The sequence below is a fragment of the Astyanax mexicanus genome, chromosome 4, assembly GCF_023375975.1.
Source record: "Astyanax mexicanus isolate ESR-SI-001 chromosome 4, AstMex3_surface, whole genome shotgun sequence".
Taxonomy (NCBI): domain Eukaryota; kingdom Metazoa; phylum Chordata; class Actinopteri; order Characiformes; family Acestrorhamphidae; genus Astyanax; species Astyanax mexicanus.
Window position 1 is genome coordinate 13767256 of NC_064411.1, and position 19400 is coordinate 13786655.

General features: G+C 40.7%; 1 protein-coding gene across 33 annotated transcripts in view; it reads right to left on the bottom strand.

Moving 5' to 3' along the window:
• LOC111188496 (NACHT, LRR and PYD domains-containing protein 12) overlaps nt 1-19400 on the bottom strand; it is a 233180-nt gene that overhangs the window by 164997 nt on the left and 48783 nt on the right. The window contains exons 5-6 of one of the 33 annotated variants that reach the window (XM_049476929.1): nt 1056-1101; nt 108-297 (exon numbers count right to left, since the gene is read on the bottom strand). The exons of the other annotated variants lie outside the window; for them this stretch is intronic. Of the exons in view, the coding sequence (XP_049332886.1) occupies nt 108-297; nt 1056-1101 (236 nt within the window). The remainder of the gene's footprint in view (nt 1-107; nt 298-1055; nt 1102-19400) is intronic. 33 annotated transcript variants of the gene reach the window in all.

The window sequence follows — 19400 nt, forward strand, 5'->3', positions numbered from 1 at the left end:
ATTACAAAATCCAGTATTGCTTATTATTCTAATTTGAAAATCAGAACTCCTCTGAGGAAATAAATTAGCACTAGTTGTTCCCCATTCTCATGACCCAGAACTCTTACTGTTCTCTAGTGTGTTGGCGAGGTCTGTCTCATTCATGCTCCTCAGGATGTGCAGTGTGACCTTCAGCACCCCCTCTTTCTGATCATCCTCCACCTCTCCCTCAGAGCATGCTGGGTAATCTGGATTTAGGAGCTTCTTGAATGTGTTCAGCTTGTTCTTCACTAGAGAGATAAACTTCTCCTGCAGCTCCTGATTAAGAACAAACATCAGAGAATCAGTAAAGCTGTTACAGTACAGAGAGAGAGATGATGACACTGATCTGAGGAGAAAAGAAGTTATGGATGCTCTGGTTTGTAAAAGGATTTAAACATTATGTTACTGAGTAGCATAATTTAGCATCAGCATTAAAGGAGAAGTCCAGTGTAAAATTGACTTTAGGTGTAGTAAAACATGATAAAAAATAAGTATTTACCTTTGTTGAATAGCACACCTTCCCTATGAACTTGGAGCCGGCTGCTACGCCAGGAGGCAGGCTAAGTGTAGTCTATGTATGTATGTATGTCTTTTATAATCAGTACCGTGATGGTGGTGCCCGGAGCTGAAGGCTAGCAGCATGGGATGTAAACATTGGTTTTTAATAAGGTTCCGGATTCTACTAAGGAGGTGTGGAGCTACTTTGAGCTGGACAAAAGTGTAAAAAGCGATTTATCTGCCGAGTCAAAATATGCCCCAAAGCGGCCGTTGTAAAGAGTGCAGGGCAAAAAACATCAAATTACTGTATCTCAGAAAGCTGTAGGGGAGCGGAGGTATGCTTTTCTTACTTTTTATCATGTTTTACTGCACAAAGAGATCAAAGACTGCACAAAGACTCCTTTAACATTATAACAGTTATAATACTCCATAAACTGAAGGTGAATAAATTATAAATAGGATCAAAATTTTAAAGTGAAATTAAACTGAAATGTATGTATCAAATGTATGTATCAAATATATGGTTTAGGACTAACCTTGAATATGTGGTCCAGTTTTTCCCTGCAAATGTTTTTCTTCTTACTGTGGACAACAAGAAAATCCATACTGTAATCCACATGAATCAATGTTCTGATCTAAAAAGCTTTTGTTTCAACTAAATATGTTATTATTAATAAAATAAAGAATATCAGAAAATCAGATTAAAGTAAAAGATAAATCTGAATTAAACCATCACTTTTTTTTCTACTCTTTATTTAAAGCAATTTTTTGTTTTGATACATAGGAATCACAAAAGTAGAGAAACCAAACAAAAGGAAAAGAAAAGAAAGAACTACAAAGTACAATCACAAATATGCACACACAAAAAGAAAAGAAAACATGCACAGTGGGGTGACGGTTGCCATAATTATAAGTCTTTTGCATTAGAGTTCTTGTAGGATGTCCATTTCTGCCAGCTCTGCTCAGCCGCATTTTTTTGGATACGCAGAAGGAATGTCATTTTTTCCATGTTATATATCTCTTCCATTATTTCCATCCATTGTTTTATTTTTGGTGACTTTTTTTTTCAACCAGTTCTTTGTAATAACTTTCTTTACTGCCATAATCATTATTTTAAAGATATAAACATTCGCTTTTTCAATCGAACCTTCCGGAATCAGGCCAAGATATAAAATCCTTGGATCTCTCGGAACTTCATATTGGAGGACTTCCTCTATTATTTCTAATACTTCCGACCAGAGTGGTTGTAATTTCACACATGACCAAAAAACATGCAGGTGATTGGGATTGATATGGCCACATTCTCTCCAACAAATCTGGTTTACTTTAGTTTGTTTACTTTTGATATAGGGGGTAATAAAGTACCTTAGTAGATTCTTCCAACCGAATTCCCTCCAACTTCTAGTGCTGGTTGAAGTGAGTTGTGTTTTACACATCAAAAGCCAGTCACTCTCAGAGATATCCAATTGCATTTCTTTTTCCCATTTAACTTTTACATTGTATGTATTATTCCCATTGCAACTTTGAAGGCAAGAATAAAGTTTAGAAACAGTCCTAGAGGGCATCTGTTTGATTGAAACATCATTTCCACTAGCTTGTTGCAGTTGTCCAATAATTGTGATTTCACCTGGGTATCATAGAAATGTCGTAACTGCAGATATCAAAACAGATCTTTGTTTTCTAATTTGAATTCCTTTTTAACCTTTTCAAATGACTTAAAGTTGTTTGCCTCAGTCAAAGTACCTATGGCTGTTATGCCTTTTTCTGTCCATCTTTTGAATGTCTGATCCGTCTTCCCTGGTTTGAAGGTGCTAGTATATGAGGGCCAAAGGAATAATCTGCAATCTCCCTCCAACTTGTATCTCTGTACTATCTCTGTCCATATTGCTAGTGTTACTGTTACTGTAGTGTTATCGTCCTCCTGAAATCTACTCTGTTTCTCTCCCAGTCTGGCCTGTGGTTTGACTTTGCTTTGGGTCAATTCTATCTGTTTCCACTTAGCAGTATAGTCTGAGGAACACCAGCATACAATATATCTCATTTGGGCAGAATAGAAATAATCCCTTAGGTTCGGTAGGGAAAGTCCTCCCTGATCTTTCCCCAACTGCAATGTCTTAAATTTAATCCTCGGCCTCTTGCCTGCCCAGATAAACCTTGATATTTGTCTGTCCCAGATTGTGAACTGAGAGTCTGGGATTTGGACTGGCAGAGAGCTAAACAGGTATAACAATCTGGGGAGTATGTTCATTTTTATCACTTCTATTCTATAACTAAAGTCCATTGGCAGTAATGACCATTGTGCTAGATCTCTTTTTAGGTTACTGTTGAGATTTGGGTAGTTTGCCATAAAAAGTCCCTTCAGATCTATAACCAACTTAACTCCTAAATATTTTATTGCATCCAAATCCCATTTTAGCTTTAATTTCTTTTTAAGTAATTTACTTGGACTGTAGTTGATACAAAGTACCTGCGTTTTTGTAATATTTAGTTTATAACCAGATTTCTCTCCGAACTCATTAAGAATTGTAAAAAGCTTAGGAAGGGAAGATTCCGGGTTTTGGATGTAAGTGATAATATCATCTGCAAATAATCCTATTTTATGTTCTTGCTGTGCTATCCTTATGCCTTCAATGTCCTTGTTTTCTCTAATTTCCTGGGCCAATGGCTCAATAAATAGGACAAAAAGTGAGGGGCTTAAGCAGCATCCTTGCCTTGTACCTCTATAGAGACTGAATCTAGTTGAAAGAGTGCCATTGATCTTTATTCGAGCTATTGGATCCTTATAAAGGGCTTGTATACTCCTTATGAATTGGCTACTAAAGCCCATTCTCTCCATAACTGCAAACAGAAAGGGCCAGCTCACTCTATCGAAGGCCTTTTCAGCGTCAAGGCTTATTAAGACCGTGGCTATTTTTTGCTTATTGACTGTGTCTATAACTTGAATTGTCCTTCTGATATTGTCCTGGGTTTGACGGTATATTATAAATCCTGTCTGATCCTCATTTATCAAGTTGAATAGAAGCGTTTCCATTCTCTTGGCCAATATTGAAGTATAGAGTTTATTATCAACATTAAGCACAGAAATTGGTCGATATGACTCACAAAGTTCCTTGTTTCTACCTTCCTTAGGGATTACGGAGATTATCGCCTCCCTCCAAGATGGTGGAATGGTAGCTTTTTTAAGTGTCCAATTAAATGACTCTAGCAGGGGTGAAACTTCCTCCCTAAAAATCTTGTACCACTCGTTTGGGTATCCATCACCCCCTGGACTTTTATTAGTCTTCAGTTTACTAATAGCTTTATCCAATTCTTCCTTTGTTATATGGGAGGTTAATGCTTCACTCAAGTGAGGGTCTATGGTTGGGAGGTCCAATTTCTGCAAGTAGTTTTGAATTTCGGTTTCATTTAGGTATTACAATGGAGAATATAGTGTTTTATAATAGTTCTTAAAGATTGTATGAATGTCCTCTGGATCAAAAGTTAATTTATTAGTAGAGGGGTCTTTGATTTTGTTAATAAAGTTCCTAGTTTTTTGTGTTCTAAGGCGCCTTGCCAGAATTTTTGTTGCCTTTGGTCCAGATTCATAAAATGTTTGTTTAGTAAATCGCAGATTCTTTTCAAGCTCTTCACATGCCTTTTGGTCCAGTGTTTCTTTTATTGTTTTTATTTGTTGTGCCACTTCTTCCCTGTGGTTAAGTTGGTATAGCTTTTCAAGTTCTCTTAACTGTTTTTGTAGGAGAGCTAAAGAATCTCCGGAGCGATTCTTTAGCTCTCTCCGCGGCTGCCGATCGTCTTAACCTCCGGGACTTATCCTGACGCTTCCAGCCAAGGAGCTCCTCCAATCGGGTCCCAACCGAGTCCACCTCTTCCCTTGCCTCAGGTACGGCCACCGTAAATCCTCGCCTCCTTAATTCCAGCCCTGCTTCATGTGCGCTGTTGTAGGTTTGGGTACCGTCATCCCAGTGGATTCTCATATTAGTGTAAGTGTCTGAAATCGGATGTTTTTCTCCTTTAGAGCTTTCTTTAGCCCGTTGTATTCTCTGCGCTTTTGAACGATCTCCGCGGCATAATCATGGTCGAAAAACAGCGTTCGTTTTCCCAGTTGCACTTTCCCTTTCTTCCAAGCCTCCCTTAGCACGATCTCCTTTGTCGTGAACTCCTGAAAGTTGAGAATAAGGGGGCGCGGGGGAGCCTCAGACCCTGGTTTGGGAGCGAGGGATCTATGGGCTCGCTGAATTTTTAGTTCCAGCTCCGCAGTCGCTGGAAATTCACGCTTTATAAGCTCCGACACAAAATGTGTTACCGAGCTACCTTCCTCTCCTTCAGGCACTCCAAATATGCGGATATTATTCCTCCTAGACCTCGATTCCAAATCTGTGAGTTTCCGCTGCATCTTTTCTTCCCTCTGCGTAGCAGCCGTGAGGACTCGAGAAACTTCTGCGGCCCAGTTCTCCACCTGCGCCATGCGGTGTTCCATCTCCCCCAGTTGCTCCTTCAGCCCTTGCACTTTCTCGGTTAGGCTGTCTAGTTTGCTGCTCATCTCTCGACGTATTGAATCTATAGACTTTCTTAATTGGTCATTGTCCCCTTTGAGGTCGGACTTAAGCTCCTTTATGACTTCCAGGAGATCAGTCGGTGTTACCTCCGCACCAGTTAGCTTTGGTGTTTCGGTTGAGTTAGCATTAGCCAGTGAGGGTGCCTCGTTAGCTTTTGAAGTCTGGCCGTTTTTCTCCTTATTTTTAGGCATGGTCGGTTCATAAAGCTAGCTTCTCGCTGTCCTGGTTTCCCTTTTATTGTATTAAAACTCTCTCCCTTCCTGAAAAGTACGAAATTAACGAGTTTTGGCTGGAGCACGATGCACCCACGTCTGTCTACTCCGACCGCATACCGGAAGCCCCAAACCATCACTTTTTTAAATGTTTCTTAACTTTCTAGTAATAAAAATTTATAAAGGTAAATAAAGATTTTTGCAATTATGTCACCTTTTATCTAATGTTTTAAGGCACAGGTAAAAACAGTTGCTTTAAACCACTGAGGCAATGCTTAATTTGGTCTACAATTAAGAATAATCACATATAATTAAATTATAAACAGTGCCAATCAGCAACAACATAAATTTAATTAGAAAGGAAACATCTAAAAGGTTTTCCAGCATAAAGTAATAAAATAAAATATGTTCTAAAGTGTATTCTAATTTATTCTGAATACATTACTGTTCTATGTATTGTACTAGAACACATTCTGCCGAATCCTGGGTGTATGTACTCACCCCAGCAACTGAGATGTTTAATAGATTCACAACAGATGATTAAGTTTTATTCCCTGCTATTAAATAAGCAATAAATTTCATGTTTTTAATATGTTGGAAAACTGTTTTTAGGGATATGAAACTGGTAAAATGTTTCTTTTTTTACCAGACAGATAAAGCACTGGTGGTTTCGCCTCCAGATGGCGCTAATGTGCTCTGTGTCATAAAGCTTTGAGTGGAGAATATTTTTTGTAAAGTTAGGAGAAACGATTCAGAGCTTATATAAGCTTTAGTTTACCATCAATAATATTTTTTAATTTATCGTACAATAAGTAAATTAATTAATTAATTATCCCAACAGGCCTTTTAACATTACCCAACACGTCACAACCCCGCCCCATTCAGGAGTTTTCCACCGGCTCCAGGTGTCAGGGTGCGGGGTGCAGGGAGGACGAGGAGGCGGACGCAATTGCAAACAAAAGGGGATTTATTACAAAACAGACAACAAATACAAAATAAACATGGAACAAACTGAAAACAAGGCTGAGGAAACGGGGGAACACATGGACCACTAACAGACGTAAAAACGTACAAGGATCGACACCGGGGAAATGGAACACGGACCTTAAATAGAGGTGCACACACACAGGAAACATGAAACACCTGGGACGAAGGGGCGGAGTACAAAACACAGGTGAGTGGAAAAACACAGGCAGAACACAGGGGCACGGGTCACGTGGGACAACACAGGCACGAGGACAGACAGGAAACAGGGCCAGGACCTTACATAACCCCCCCCTTAACGCGCCACTCCCGGGGCGCGAAAAAAAACGAAACCCCAGGAGCGGGTCAGGAGAGGGCGGAAAACAAAGAACAAGACAAGACAGAACTAGGACGGAGACCGGACAGAGAACTGGACAGGAGACCGGACACGAAACGGGGGCAGGACCGGGAACGGACACTGGATGTGGGGCTGGGCAGGGAACGGAAACTGGACAGTAGACTGGACAGGAGACAGAGACTGGACGGGGAACTGGACAGGTGACGGAGACTGGACATGAGACGGAGACTGGACGGGGAACTGGACAGGTGACGGAGACTGGACATGAGACGGGGACGGACACTGGAACAGGGACCGGACAGGGGACACAAAGGGAGACGGAGACTGGACAGGTGACAGACACTGGACATAGGGCTGTACTGGGGACTGGACACTGGACAGGACAGGAGACTGGGGCATGACACTGGACACAGACTGAGACTGGGACTGAACTGGGGACGTAAACGGAGACTGGACGAAAGACTGGACAGAGGGCTGGACAGTGGACAGAGACGTAGACTGGACAGGGGTCTGGACATTGGACAGGACAAAAGACTGGAGAGGGGACAAGGACTGGACAAAAGACTGGACAGGGGGCTGAGACTGGACAGAGGAGCGGACAGGGGACAAGTATGGGAGAGTAGACAGGACAGGACTGGACAGGGGAACAGGGACCATAACAGTGACGGGGACAGAAACAAATACAGTGACTGGGACGGGAACAGAAAAACCACCGGGGACAGGAACTGGAACTGACACAGATACGGGGACCAGGACAGGGAGAGACAGGGGTACAAACATTGGTAAGTGCCCAGGACTGGCTAAAGTCTGTGTGGAAGTCCAGGGAGCCAGCCTGGGCATGGTACTGGGATTAAAGTCCGGGGGCCTCGGGGCAGGCCTGGAAACCCGGGGCCTGGGCCCAAACAATGTTCTGGGAGCTGGCACAGGGTCAGAGGCGGCCGGGGCCGCGGGAACTGTGTCAGAGGCGGCCGAGGCCGCGGGAACTGGGTCAGAGGCGGCCGGGGCCGCGGGAACTGGGTCAGAGGCAGCCGGGGCCGCGGGAACTGGGTCAGAGGCGGCCGGAGCCGCGGGCATAGAGTCATAGGCGTCCGGAGCCGCGGGCACAGAGTCATAGGCGGCCGGAGCCGCGGGCACAGAGCCAGAGACGGCCGGAGCCGCGGGCACAGAGCCAGAGGCGGCCGGAGCCGCGAGCACAGAGTCAGAGGCGGCCGGAGCCGCGGGCACAGAGTCAGAGGCGGCCGGAGCCGCGGGCACAGAGTCAGAGGCGGCCGGAGCCGCAGGCAGCGCTGATACAGAGGCGGCGGGAGCCGCGGGCAGCGCTGATCCAGAGGCGGCGGGAGCCGCGGGCAGCGCTGATCCAGAGGCGCGTGCTTCTTGGAGCGCGGTGAAGCCAGCAGGCTAGCTAGCTTAGCTGGAGCTTCAGAGAGCGGCGCTGCCGCTGCCGCTGTAGTCTCGGGGAGCGGCGCGGCCGCCGAAGTCTCGGGGAGCGATGAGCCGCGGGGGTCTCGGAGCGCGGAGCCTCATCCGCTGGCTTCACGGAGCGTGGTGTCTCGGTCGCGGGATTCTCGGAGCGCGGCATCTCGGCTGGGAAAGTCACCGAGCGCGGGTAGAGTACAGCCCCTGGGGGAAACGGCAATGGAGTACGGGCTGGTGCGGGGTAGAGCTCCTCTTCCTCCTCGGAGCTGCTGGGACCGCAACCGAGGAAGTCCCACGGCTTCCGCTCCACGAGCCTCGGGTACTCGTAGGTTTCACCCAACCTGAGACGAGTCCCGAGGCTCCCCGCACACACCCGCAGCGCCCCCCCAAGCAAATACTCCCCGGAAAAGGGATCCTCCTTCGGCTGGCGGGACCCCTTAGAACGTCTACCCCGAGGCCTGTGGCGTCCTTTAGGCCTCGGGGATTCCAACGCCGGGGTCCCGCATGCTGCATGGCGGATCGCCAACCTGGAGCCGGTCCACTTGTTTACTGCGTCCATATTTGGTCGATCCTTCTGTCAGGGTGCGGGGTGCAGGGAGGACGAGGAGGCGGACGCAATTGCAAACAAAAGGGGATTTATTACAAAACAGACAACAAATACAAAATAAACATGGAACAAACTGAAAACAAGGCTGAGGAAACGGGGGAACACATGGACCACTAACAGACGTAAAAACGTACAAGGATCGACACCGGGGAAATGGAACACGGACCTTAAATAGAGGTGCACACACACAGGAAACATGAAACACCTGGGACGAAGGGGCGGAGTACAAAACACAGGTGAGTGGAAAAACACAGGCAGAACACAGGGGCACGGGTCACGTGGGACAACACAGGCACGAGGACAGACAGGAAACAGAAAACCTTACACCAGGTCAGAGTAACAATACTAACATATCCCTCTACAGTCTCTATATATAGATTAGGGGTGTGTGATACATATTGTCTATGATAATATCTTAATTACTGTGTTGTTGATGTGTGAGCTGAAGTTATCGAGTATGCTAATTACTGTGGAAAAACAACAATCAAAACGCCTTTATTGCACGTGTTCACTAGGTCATGTTTTAGGATAGATTGCTGCACGTGTGCATTGAGAATGGTCATGCAGTGAGCTAGCTAGCATAGGCTAACTCTGAGCTCACACTGGCAGGTGACAAGTCCATCACGTTGGTACATGTTTGTCTCGTGAGTGTGCTCGTGGTTACTTGTGCTGTCGCACGAGCCAATCACTTTAGTTCACGCTTCATTTTCCTCCAAACTGTTCACACACTGTCATTGTGCTGAAATCTTTCTCTCTGTCATGCTCTCTCTCTCTCTCTCTCTCTCTCTCTCTCTCACACACACACACACACACACACACACACACACTCAGCTGATGGCAGGGTCCTTCATTCCAGGTTGTTGAAGTTAAAATATGGATTATATACTCTTTCATCCATTAAAGCACATTAAAATATTCTAATTTATACTGACATTAGCTCCTAGACTAGATCTAGTCTGCCAGACACAACAATTGTTGTCCCCTTCCCACTAAAAATAAATAAATAAATACAGATTAAATCACAGATCATTGTTGCAATTAATACAGTTCATTTTAATTTGATTAATATCACTAATATAAATATAACTTTTTTATGCAAATTTCACACTGATGCATTTATTTACTCCAGAATATCTGGTAGGTCACATGGTTTACACACACGTGCACTGTTCGATATTTGAACTGATGAATTTAATGTTTTTGTTTGTGTCAAGGAATTAAATATTAAATATATTGTTAAGTGCAGTTTATTACAATAAAATACTTTTTTCTGAAAAATTCTGAAAGTTATTGAGATATTGTTTTTATCAGTATCGTACACCCCTAGATATAGATATATGTGTGTAATTCTCTAACCTGTAGCTGATATTGTAATTTACTCTCATTGTTCTAAACCCTGCTTCCCATCACACCCAGCTGTTTACACTGATCATTACATACAGAGAATCTCACACTGACCTTCTGTGTGTGTGTGCGTGTGTGTGTGTGTGTTATGCTTTAAAAAGGTAAATTATAGTAAAAAATCAGTGAAAGGGTTTTGATGTTTCACTCACTCAGAGGTCATATCTTCACTGCTGAAAGTAGGACGATCCCCGAAGGACCAGTCACTCTTCATAGAAACACAGCTGGGTTCTGGAGAAGCTCCTCTCTGGGTTTCAGTTCTGTTAACATTAAACACAGTGAAACTCCAGCATTTACACAGTGAAACTCCAACACACAGCACATCTTTAATAAAGATCAGGAACTGAAGAGCTTCACTCTCAGAACAGAACAGTAGTTTAGTGCAGTGATGTACCGAGACCCAGAGCTTCCTCCTCCACTGCTGAACTCTGGAGGATGCATCATGGACCCGTCACTCTTCATAGACACTCCACTGGGGGCTGGAGATGCTGCTCTCTTCTCCCTGTAAACAGATCTTCATGATGATCCATGATGAGAGTAAAGTGTGGAGTAATGTGTTCCTTTACTAAAACTTATTCACAGGTTCCAGACTAACTTCTTCATAACCGTCCCAGAAGCGTCCCGAAGCTTTCTGTCAGCTGCCCCAAACTGAAAAACGCTCGTCTAATAAATATACATATTTTAATTTCTTTAACAATACTGTTGAATATATTTCTGTGTTTAGTTAATAACATGTATTGGTAAGAGCTACACAATTACAGAATTATACTGTATTATAAACTAGAAGGTATATTTTTTATACTGAACTCTAACAGAGATACAGATCAGAACAGAATAGAATAGTGCTGGACGATATGGCCAAAATATATATCATGATATATTCCTTAATTTCGGTCGATATAATACGATATAATACGATATAATTTCGATATCGATATAAATACTTTGAAGGCCTCAGAAAACTGCTAAGAATCCCTGCAATGGAAATCTGTACACTACTGTCTGAAATTTTAATTTAAGTCTTTGAAACCTCCTTTCACAAAAACTTTATAATACTTAAGAAATAAAAAAAAATCAAAATAAATCAATGCTCAATTTTATTTGCATATAGCAAAATAAAAACACGACATCCCTGTCAAACATAAGCCTATATAACTAACTAACTAAAAATAACTTTAAACATATTTAACAGATCAAAGCAGAAGTGTTTCAACCAGGATATAGAATACAAGAAGCCTTTATATACGTAAAAGGAACATGACATCCCCGTCAAATAATCAAACCTATAGGCTTTACGAATTATAAATAACTTAGTTACAACATAAGCTATAAAAGTGCTTCAGCCAGAATATAAGAAGTATTCATATACATAAAAGGAACATTAATCCCTGTCAAATAAACAAACCTAAAGGATTCATAAAGTTAACTTAGTTACAACATAAACTATAAAAGTGCTTCAGTCAGTATAAGGAAAATATTGTATGTAGTGGAGTTATTTAAGGAGGTGGAACAGATTAGATGTATTAACGTTACTGCTGCTGGTCGGCTCCACTCTCCGGCACAATCTGCAGCAAACTGAAGTTTATCAGACCTTCTAAAGTTGAACTAAATCCTCACCACTGAATTAGACCTGAATTAGAACGCTGCCCGAGCGGGCCCGCGGCTGAACGCTGCCCGAGCAGACCCGCGGCTGAACGCTGCCCGAGCGGACCCGCGGCTGAACGCTGCCCGAGCGGACCCGAGGCTAGGCTAGGCTCGGCTCGGTTCCGTTCAGCTCCGCTCCAGCGCGGAACATTTTAGATGCGAACTTAGCCTACCCAAGCCTTGAATCCGCTCGTCCCGGCTCCGTTTGGCTCCAGCGCGAGGCATTTTATTTGCAGAGCGGAGCGGACCAGTGCCTAGCCTAGCCTAGCCAAATCTAACCTAGCCTAGCCTAGCCTATCTGGCTACGTGCCTGTGTGATTACGTCATCACGCACAGCTACGGAGACTGTGTTCAACTCTGGGGCGAGCTTACACCAGTAAAAAATGCCTGTCCGTGTAAATAATACATATGGATATACCACAAAAATGATGTCCCCATTATTGAAACATTTCTTATCGAGATAAATACAGATATCAAATTATTGTCCAGGCCTAGAATAGAACAAGTCTTTCTTCATTGCACAGCTTTAATATCAACCCCAATCACTTCCATCTGATCTATATAAATGCAGCACATCAGGATTTCCACATTTCTAATACTAATGTAAACCCAGACAGCGTGTGGTAAAATCTGAGACGGATCCTCACAATGGATCTGGTTCAGAGTTCACTTTCACTACAGACTAATCCGATCCAGATTTTGAGCAAATCGTCACTTTTATGTTAAAAAATATGGACCATACTTTTTTAACATAAATATGCAACCACCTAGCAACAGCATAATATCACTACAGCAACCACCTAATACTGTTACTGTGCCAGAAGGAAACATATTATTAATATTAACAATTAGATATTAAAGTGAGATATGTACTTTAAATACAGATTAGAAACACATTCTACTATAAGAATAACTGTCTGGTTTGTTAAGCGTTTCTCTGTGTTTAAATACAGCACAGGGTTCTGACTCTGGTCCAGGAGAAACTCTGTTCTCAATATTTTAAAACTGTAAAATATGCAGATCACAGCTCCAGGATTAGAGCTGAAACCATTACAATACAAAACTACTTTACATATTAAACCCATCACTTAATTTACTCACTTTAGGACAGGAGGTCCTCCTCCACTGCTGGAGTTCTGAAGATCCATCATTTACTCTTCTTCATTCACACACAGCTGAACACTGCCGACACCGACCCCTGAGAACAGATCAGCCGTTACAATAAAACCTTTATTCTTACAATAATGACATTATCATCAGAACTGCATTAAACAAAACCTGATAAACTAACAAAACAAAACAAACAGAGAACGATACATAACAGTGTGATTTACCCTCATTACACATTATTCTACAGATTACAGAAACATTTACTGTTATTATAATTATTATAATTTAATTATTATTAGTAATATTACTGCATTACACAACATTATAAATATACACACAGTTCTATTATAATTAATATTATTATTATTATTATTATTATTATTATTATTATTATTATGTTACTGAATCAGAATAGAGAGATTATTTAAGTATAATATAAAACAGCAGGATTAAAAACACTAACACACCACGTGATCTTGAGCTCCGTTGCTCCCCCTGCTGGTTAAACAGCGCTACTGCATATAAACACGCCTTTATAGCAGTTCCGGTTTTTTATCTCCCCAACAGATCAAAGTCCACATTAAGCAGTAATGCGCTTTAAACAGCATAAACTACACTGTGATCAATAAATATCAATCTATATCTGCGCATTTCTCTTCAGTTTACAGCATTATTGATCTGTTACAGCTGATTGTTCTCCAGCCGGTCTGATCTAGACCAGGTCCAGGTCTGATCCAGGCCCGGTTCAGATCTCCATGCTGATCCTGGTTCTTCCAGTGGAATCGGACACTGAGCTGAGCTTAAAGAACCGGTTCTGGATCTGAGGAACCTTTAGAACCGGTTCTGACTTTAAGCTACACGGTTCTGTTCTACATTCTCTTCAGTTCTGAACTTACCAAGTGAATCCGGACTTCTGTCCTCTTCTAATGGCGGAGACTGAACTTACTTTCACTCTCTCCTTCGCAGCGTCACATCTCTCCCTCTAAGCCCCGCCCCCCTGCTCTCTCACAGCGAATAGACGCTGGGTGGGCGGAACTACTGCTCGTTTTTGGCTATTGTCAGCCAATCATATCACAGGGCCGAATGGAATGTTTGACTTTATACACATTTATAACGTTTTCATGAGTTTTTCATGATGATTCTGTTTTCCATGACTGCATTAAACAGCTTGAGCTCACTATCATTATTTATTGAAGTGTTATGTAACTGGAACGATTCTGCTCCACCCCTGGACTGCAGATCCAGCTACCCCTCTGCGTTGTGTCAATAATTTCACAGGAGTCAGAACTGTCACCTCTGTGGTTTATTGCTCTGAGTTGCAAAAGAGAACAATATTTTATGTCAGTGAGAGGGCACAGCGTAGAAACTCCTCCCCCTTCAGCTATCAGCGCAGACTGGTTAACAGTAACTGCATGAATAATATATAAAATTAGGTTATATAAAAATATGTAATATATATAAAAGTATAAAACAGGAATCAAAACACATTTCACATTGTATTATTTTCTAATGTTCAGCAATACTGTTCAGGTTCAATACATATTAATTGGCACAAATAAATAAATATATAAAAATAAAACTATTTTCTCAAAATGCAGAAAAAACATATTACCCAGTGGCTATATCACAATAAAAAGTATGTAATAGCTCATGGTGTACCATATTTAACACATCCTACCATGCAGTTAGAGCTTCATGTACATTTACTACACAAAGAGGTGACATTTTAAGTGAAACGCTACATTCCAAAACTTATAATACACAGAATATAACATACCTGCAAAAGAGAACAATATTTCATGTCAGTGAGAGGGCACAGCGTAGAAACTCCTGAGATAATATTAAAAAAAGCAAAATCTCACATTTTCAGTAGCTAGACCATGTAAACAGAGCGTTAGCTAGCTAGCTGAGACTAGCAAAGTGACTAGCTTTAACCCCCCCTCGATATAAAGATTTCTGGTTACATTGTAATCTCTCTCTCTTTCTCTCTCTTTCTTTTCCTCCTTTTCATGCTGTCCTCCGTTATGTTCTCCTGCTTCTTATTGTTTTAATCGATCTTCCAAGGACGTAACATCCAAGGCAACCCTCCTGCCACCTCCTGGCTTACGTGGAGGATGCTGAAATTCTCTGTCGGGTTTGTCAGTGGGGAGTGGCGGCGCTTTCCCCGGTGACTAGAAGATACTACTGTATCTGAAGAAAATTACATTTATATTTACTTTGTATCTGGAGAAAACTGATTAACAGTTACTAATGGTCTGTATGAAATGGATATAAGCTTATTAAATGTACAAATTATTTGGATTTTTTAAATCTAAAAAGCAGCTGAGAAACAGCTGGGCCTTCCCACATCCCAGAATTCATCAGGGATCCAGGAGGTGGTGTAAAAGGAGAAGACCTGCCACGCCACCTATGGAACCGTCTGTGCACTGGGGTCGGCCGCTTCAAGTCTTCCTTAAAAAAAGTGGGGCTTGATGGATAGCGCAGCGTGTGAGTGTGATGAACCTATATAGACTGCTGAACATATATTTATGGGCAGCCCACTATTTAGCCCACACTCAGTATCTGACCTATTTGACTTGGACCCAGAGACAAGGGTGTGGCTGCATGATACTGAGTTGGCCATCTGATGGTGCACAAAAGAAGAAGCAGCTCATCTCACGAGAGAATGAAGATTCGTTTGTCATTATGTTTGACGAGAGCCTAAACAGAACCACTGAAAATAAAAAACTGGATCTAAGTGTAAGTCCCCACATTCAGTCCTGTCTCTTTGGCTCGCAGTTCATGGGCCATTCGACAGTAGATGACTTGTTGGAATGTTTCAACGTAGGCCATATGCTATTTAACTTATAACAAATCATCAAAATTAAACACATTGTTGATACCTGATATATTTAAAATACGTTTATTGGTCTCTTATATTTGGCATGGACCCATTGTTCCTAGCCTAAAATAAGAATATTTATTACCAAGCTATTTTCATACGAGGAATATATTAAAACAACAACACATCTAAAATAACATGAGAATAAGGAAAAAGATGACATAACTTATCATAACTTTGCATAACGTGTTACGCATGTTACGCATTTTTATATTCTGTTTTTATTTTTCTTATTGGCAGGAGTGTACAAAAGAACATGGTCTCCATGTCGATGGATGGACCGAATGTAAATTGGAGGTTTGTTGAGCTCATACAACAAAAAGAATATGGTGAGCAATTTGCTGTGGCTCAGTAGCTCAATGTGAAATTGTAGGAAGCTGTGTCCTCCATATGCTCCGAGAACTCTTTCAGGAGTGGTTTCCTGATGTGGCAGATTGAGAAAGTGCTCAGAGCCCTACACTCTTTCTTCAACTGTTCACCAGCAAGAAGAGAGAACTTCAGTTCTGCAACAAAATCCTCAGTATTACTTTACCTTTCTGTAGCCACCAGAGGCTTAAAAAAAATTGCCGGCCATTGAAAGAGCAGTTGAGGTTTGGCCCTCTAATGTGAAGTATGTGGAACTGGTCAAAACAAAGAAGCTTCCCAACCCAGGATCATCATCATATGACACGATTACTGTGCCCCAAATGGATAACACAACAAAGCCTCAAGGAGCACATGGGGAGGTAAACAAAACAGGAGAACTGAGGACAGGAGCAGAAGATAGACACAGGCTACAGGTGTGGCAGAAACACTTGTTGGGTTTTGTTTTGCCTCTTAACAGTATGGATTATCTAATTGTACGTTATTAAAAAAAATAAAATACATCTGAGTTCAGCTTCAGAGAAACGCAGGTTTTTTTCGCTTGATCACCCTTGGCCAGGTATATATACACACATGCATATGGTATACACACACACACACACACACACACACAGACACACAGGAGAACACATTACTATTGATTAAACACAAGGACATCTTTTATTCTCTTAAAGGATAGCTAGAGCCCAGGTCATAGGTCATAGCCTATATTTTGCTACTAAATGTTTTATATAGATAAAAAAATAATAAGAAAGGTAATAAGTATTGAAACTCCAACAAACTGATAAAGTCACACACACTAAGGAGACGAGCAAAACAGAAAAGAGAGAGCAGTTATTAATACTAACTAGTGAAATTAATAAGAAGACTGCAGAGCTGCGACACATGAGAGACATATAAAAACACAGTCAAACAACTGTATGTTTTATAGATTATCTCTGGCAGAAGTATGGTGCTGAACGGTAAGGAACAAGCTGAAACTTCAAACTTACATATTTTTGCTGTTTGTAGGTAAAAAGGTTGTAAAGGCTGTTTTGTCGAGTTCTCTTAACAGAGCACTTTTATGTTTATTTGATTATTTGAAATTATTTCTGCTAATAGAAAATCAGTAATGTTCTGTTAGGTGGACTGAATTTCTTATTTTAATTCAGTTAAACTTTTTTGTATACTGTCGCCTGGTCATTTTTTTTTGCCACAGCAGTAGTATTATTTCTTCTTCTTTTCAGAGGTATTAAAAAGGTCTTAAAAGTCATTAAATTTGAGCTTTAAAAATGTGCAGATACCCTGCCAGGGATGAACGTGATTACCGGCCTGGGAAGAGGCTCTTATAACAGGGGAGATGAACTCCGGTCAGACCGGCTGGAGGCAGCGTTAGCTCCTTTAATAAACAGTTTTTCTTTTGAATTTAATAAACTTTTCTCTCTTAAAATGACTCATTTTGCTTGTTGTCTTTTTATTGTCACTATGCTTATTGTAGTATCAAACTAGTGGGTAAGGGAAAATTTCACACTTTTATTTAAAAAAAATATATAAAGCATGTTATGTTTTTGTTTTATGCCACCAAAAAATATCAAAATAGATTAACTGACTGTATAACTGCACTATTGGGTGAAACGTATCTTAGTTTGATGATTTAGCTTTGATGAATTATACAAACTATTTATTATATTATGGTTACATAACTCATACATTTCTACAAAGAATCTAAACAGAAATAAATACAACTGACCATACAGAGTATGAAGTTGAGGGAAAGTGTGTAAAAAAGGAAAAGATTATTATTTAATTTAACAAAGTTTTATTTTTATATAATGGAAAGTTATCTCACCCCTGCAGTACATACCATTAGAGCCTCTGTTCCAGCAGTTATACATGTTGCTGTTTCGTTATATAAACTAGGCTCGTGTGCCGAGTATCGCGTTACTGCCAACCAGTTTGGCTTTCATAAAAGCACAGTTAAGAAATGTGTATATCTATTTTTGTAAAGGTATGGTACAGTCTCCTATCAAACAATCAATGAAAGTCCCAAATGAACACGAAGCCCTGGAGCTGGTAAGCAGATTTGAGGCAGCTTCCCGTCTACCTCAGATTATGGGAGTGATGGATGGAACACGTTCCTGTTCTGCCCCCTCAGATGACTACAAAGATTTAGTGAACAGAAAAGGCTGTTCCTCTTCTGTGCTGCAGGAAGTTGTTGATGAGAGAGGACTGTAAGTGAGTTTCAGAGCATACTTTTTCACATTCCACATTTGCATTTTTATTTTATACAGTACTGTGCAAAAGTTTTATTCCATCAGCAGCTCACCTGATTTACTGTTAAACCCTGAATTACTCAATGTAATAATTGTAATTAATGAATTACATAATTTAATAAGTAAAATAAACATGAGTGTGATTAATGTCACCTTTAATACAAAGTAAAAGGAAAATAAAGTGTGGAAAGTGCAGTAAAACAAACTGTGTATAATTAATTACACAACATTTACTGAATGTGGCATCACAGCATATTGCACTTTTTATATTTGATTCATTTCTTTCAAACACTCTTCATGCAGCTGCAAAGAAAGAAATATTAGCTAATATCAACTCAGCCTGACAGTTTAATTATAATTTAAAGACACATAACAGAAAACCTGCAATAACTAAACCAACACTAAAATATTACACTTAAAGTACTTAAACAATGTAGATTTTTCATATTAGTTCAAATTCATTCTTTCATGCCAATCAAGTAGAAATGTTGAAAGCTAGTCAGACACACAGGAAAGTACAAAAGTACCACATCCCTAGAAACTAAGCTAAATCAGATCTTAACATTATGCAGCTGAACCAGACTCAAAAAATGTTCAGAAAAACATTTTATGGCCATTACCATGTTACAGTTCTATAAAACAAGGTAGTTAATATGTAGCTTGAACTTGATAGGCTTCATTCAGTGGTACTGTCTAGCTTGCTAAGCTCCCTCAAAGCCATTTCTAACCCTTTTATATGCAGAATAATTAAAATATACTTTTTCTGCTTATACTACATACTACATTTTAGCTATATAATCTGTATTCCGGTATACGTTGATGAAATATATACTTTATTTGGCTGTGCTAATTTTGTACTAGTGATGTACTTAATAAAATATATACTTAATATAACTTTGTAAAACATTTTCACTTTTAATAAGTGTGTCCGGGGGGCATATAATAAAACTACTTCAGTCAAATTTTGTGTTGCTCATTTTGTGTGTTAAAACTCTTTTACTTTGAAAGTTTATTTTAGTTGTGTTTATTTTATTTTAGGTAAAAGAACTTTAACAGCTGATGTTTGTAATAAGATATCTAGCTTTTCATTGTTCAGTTTATGTTCACTCCTCAAAATG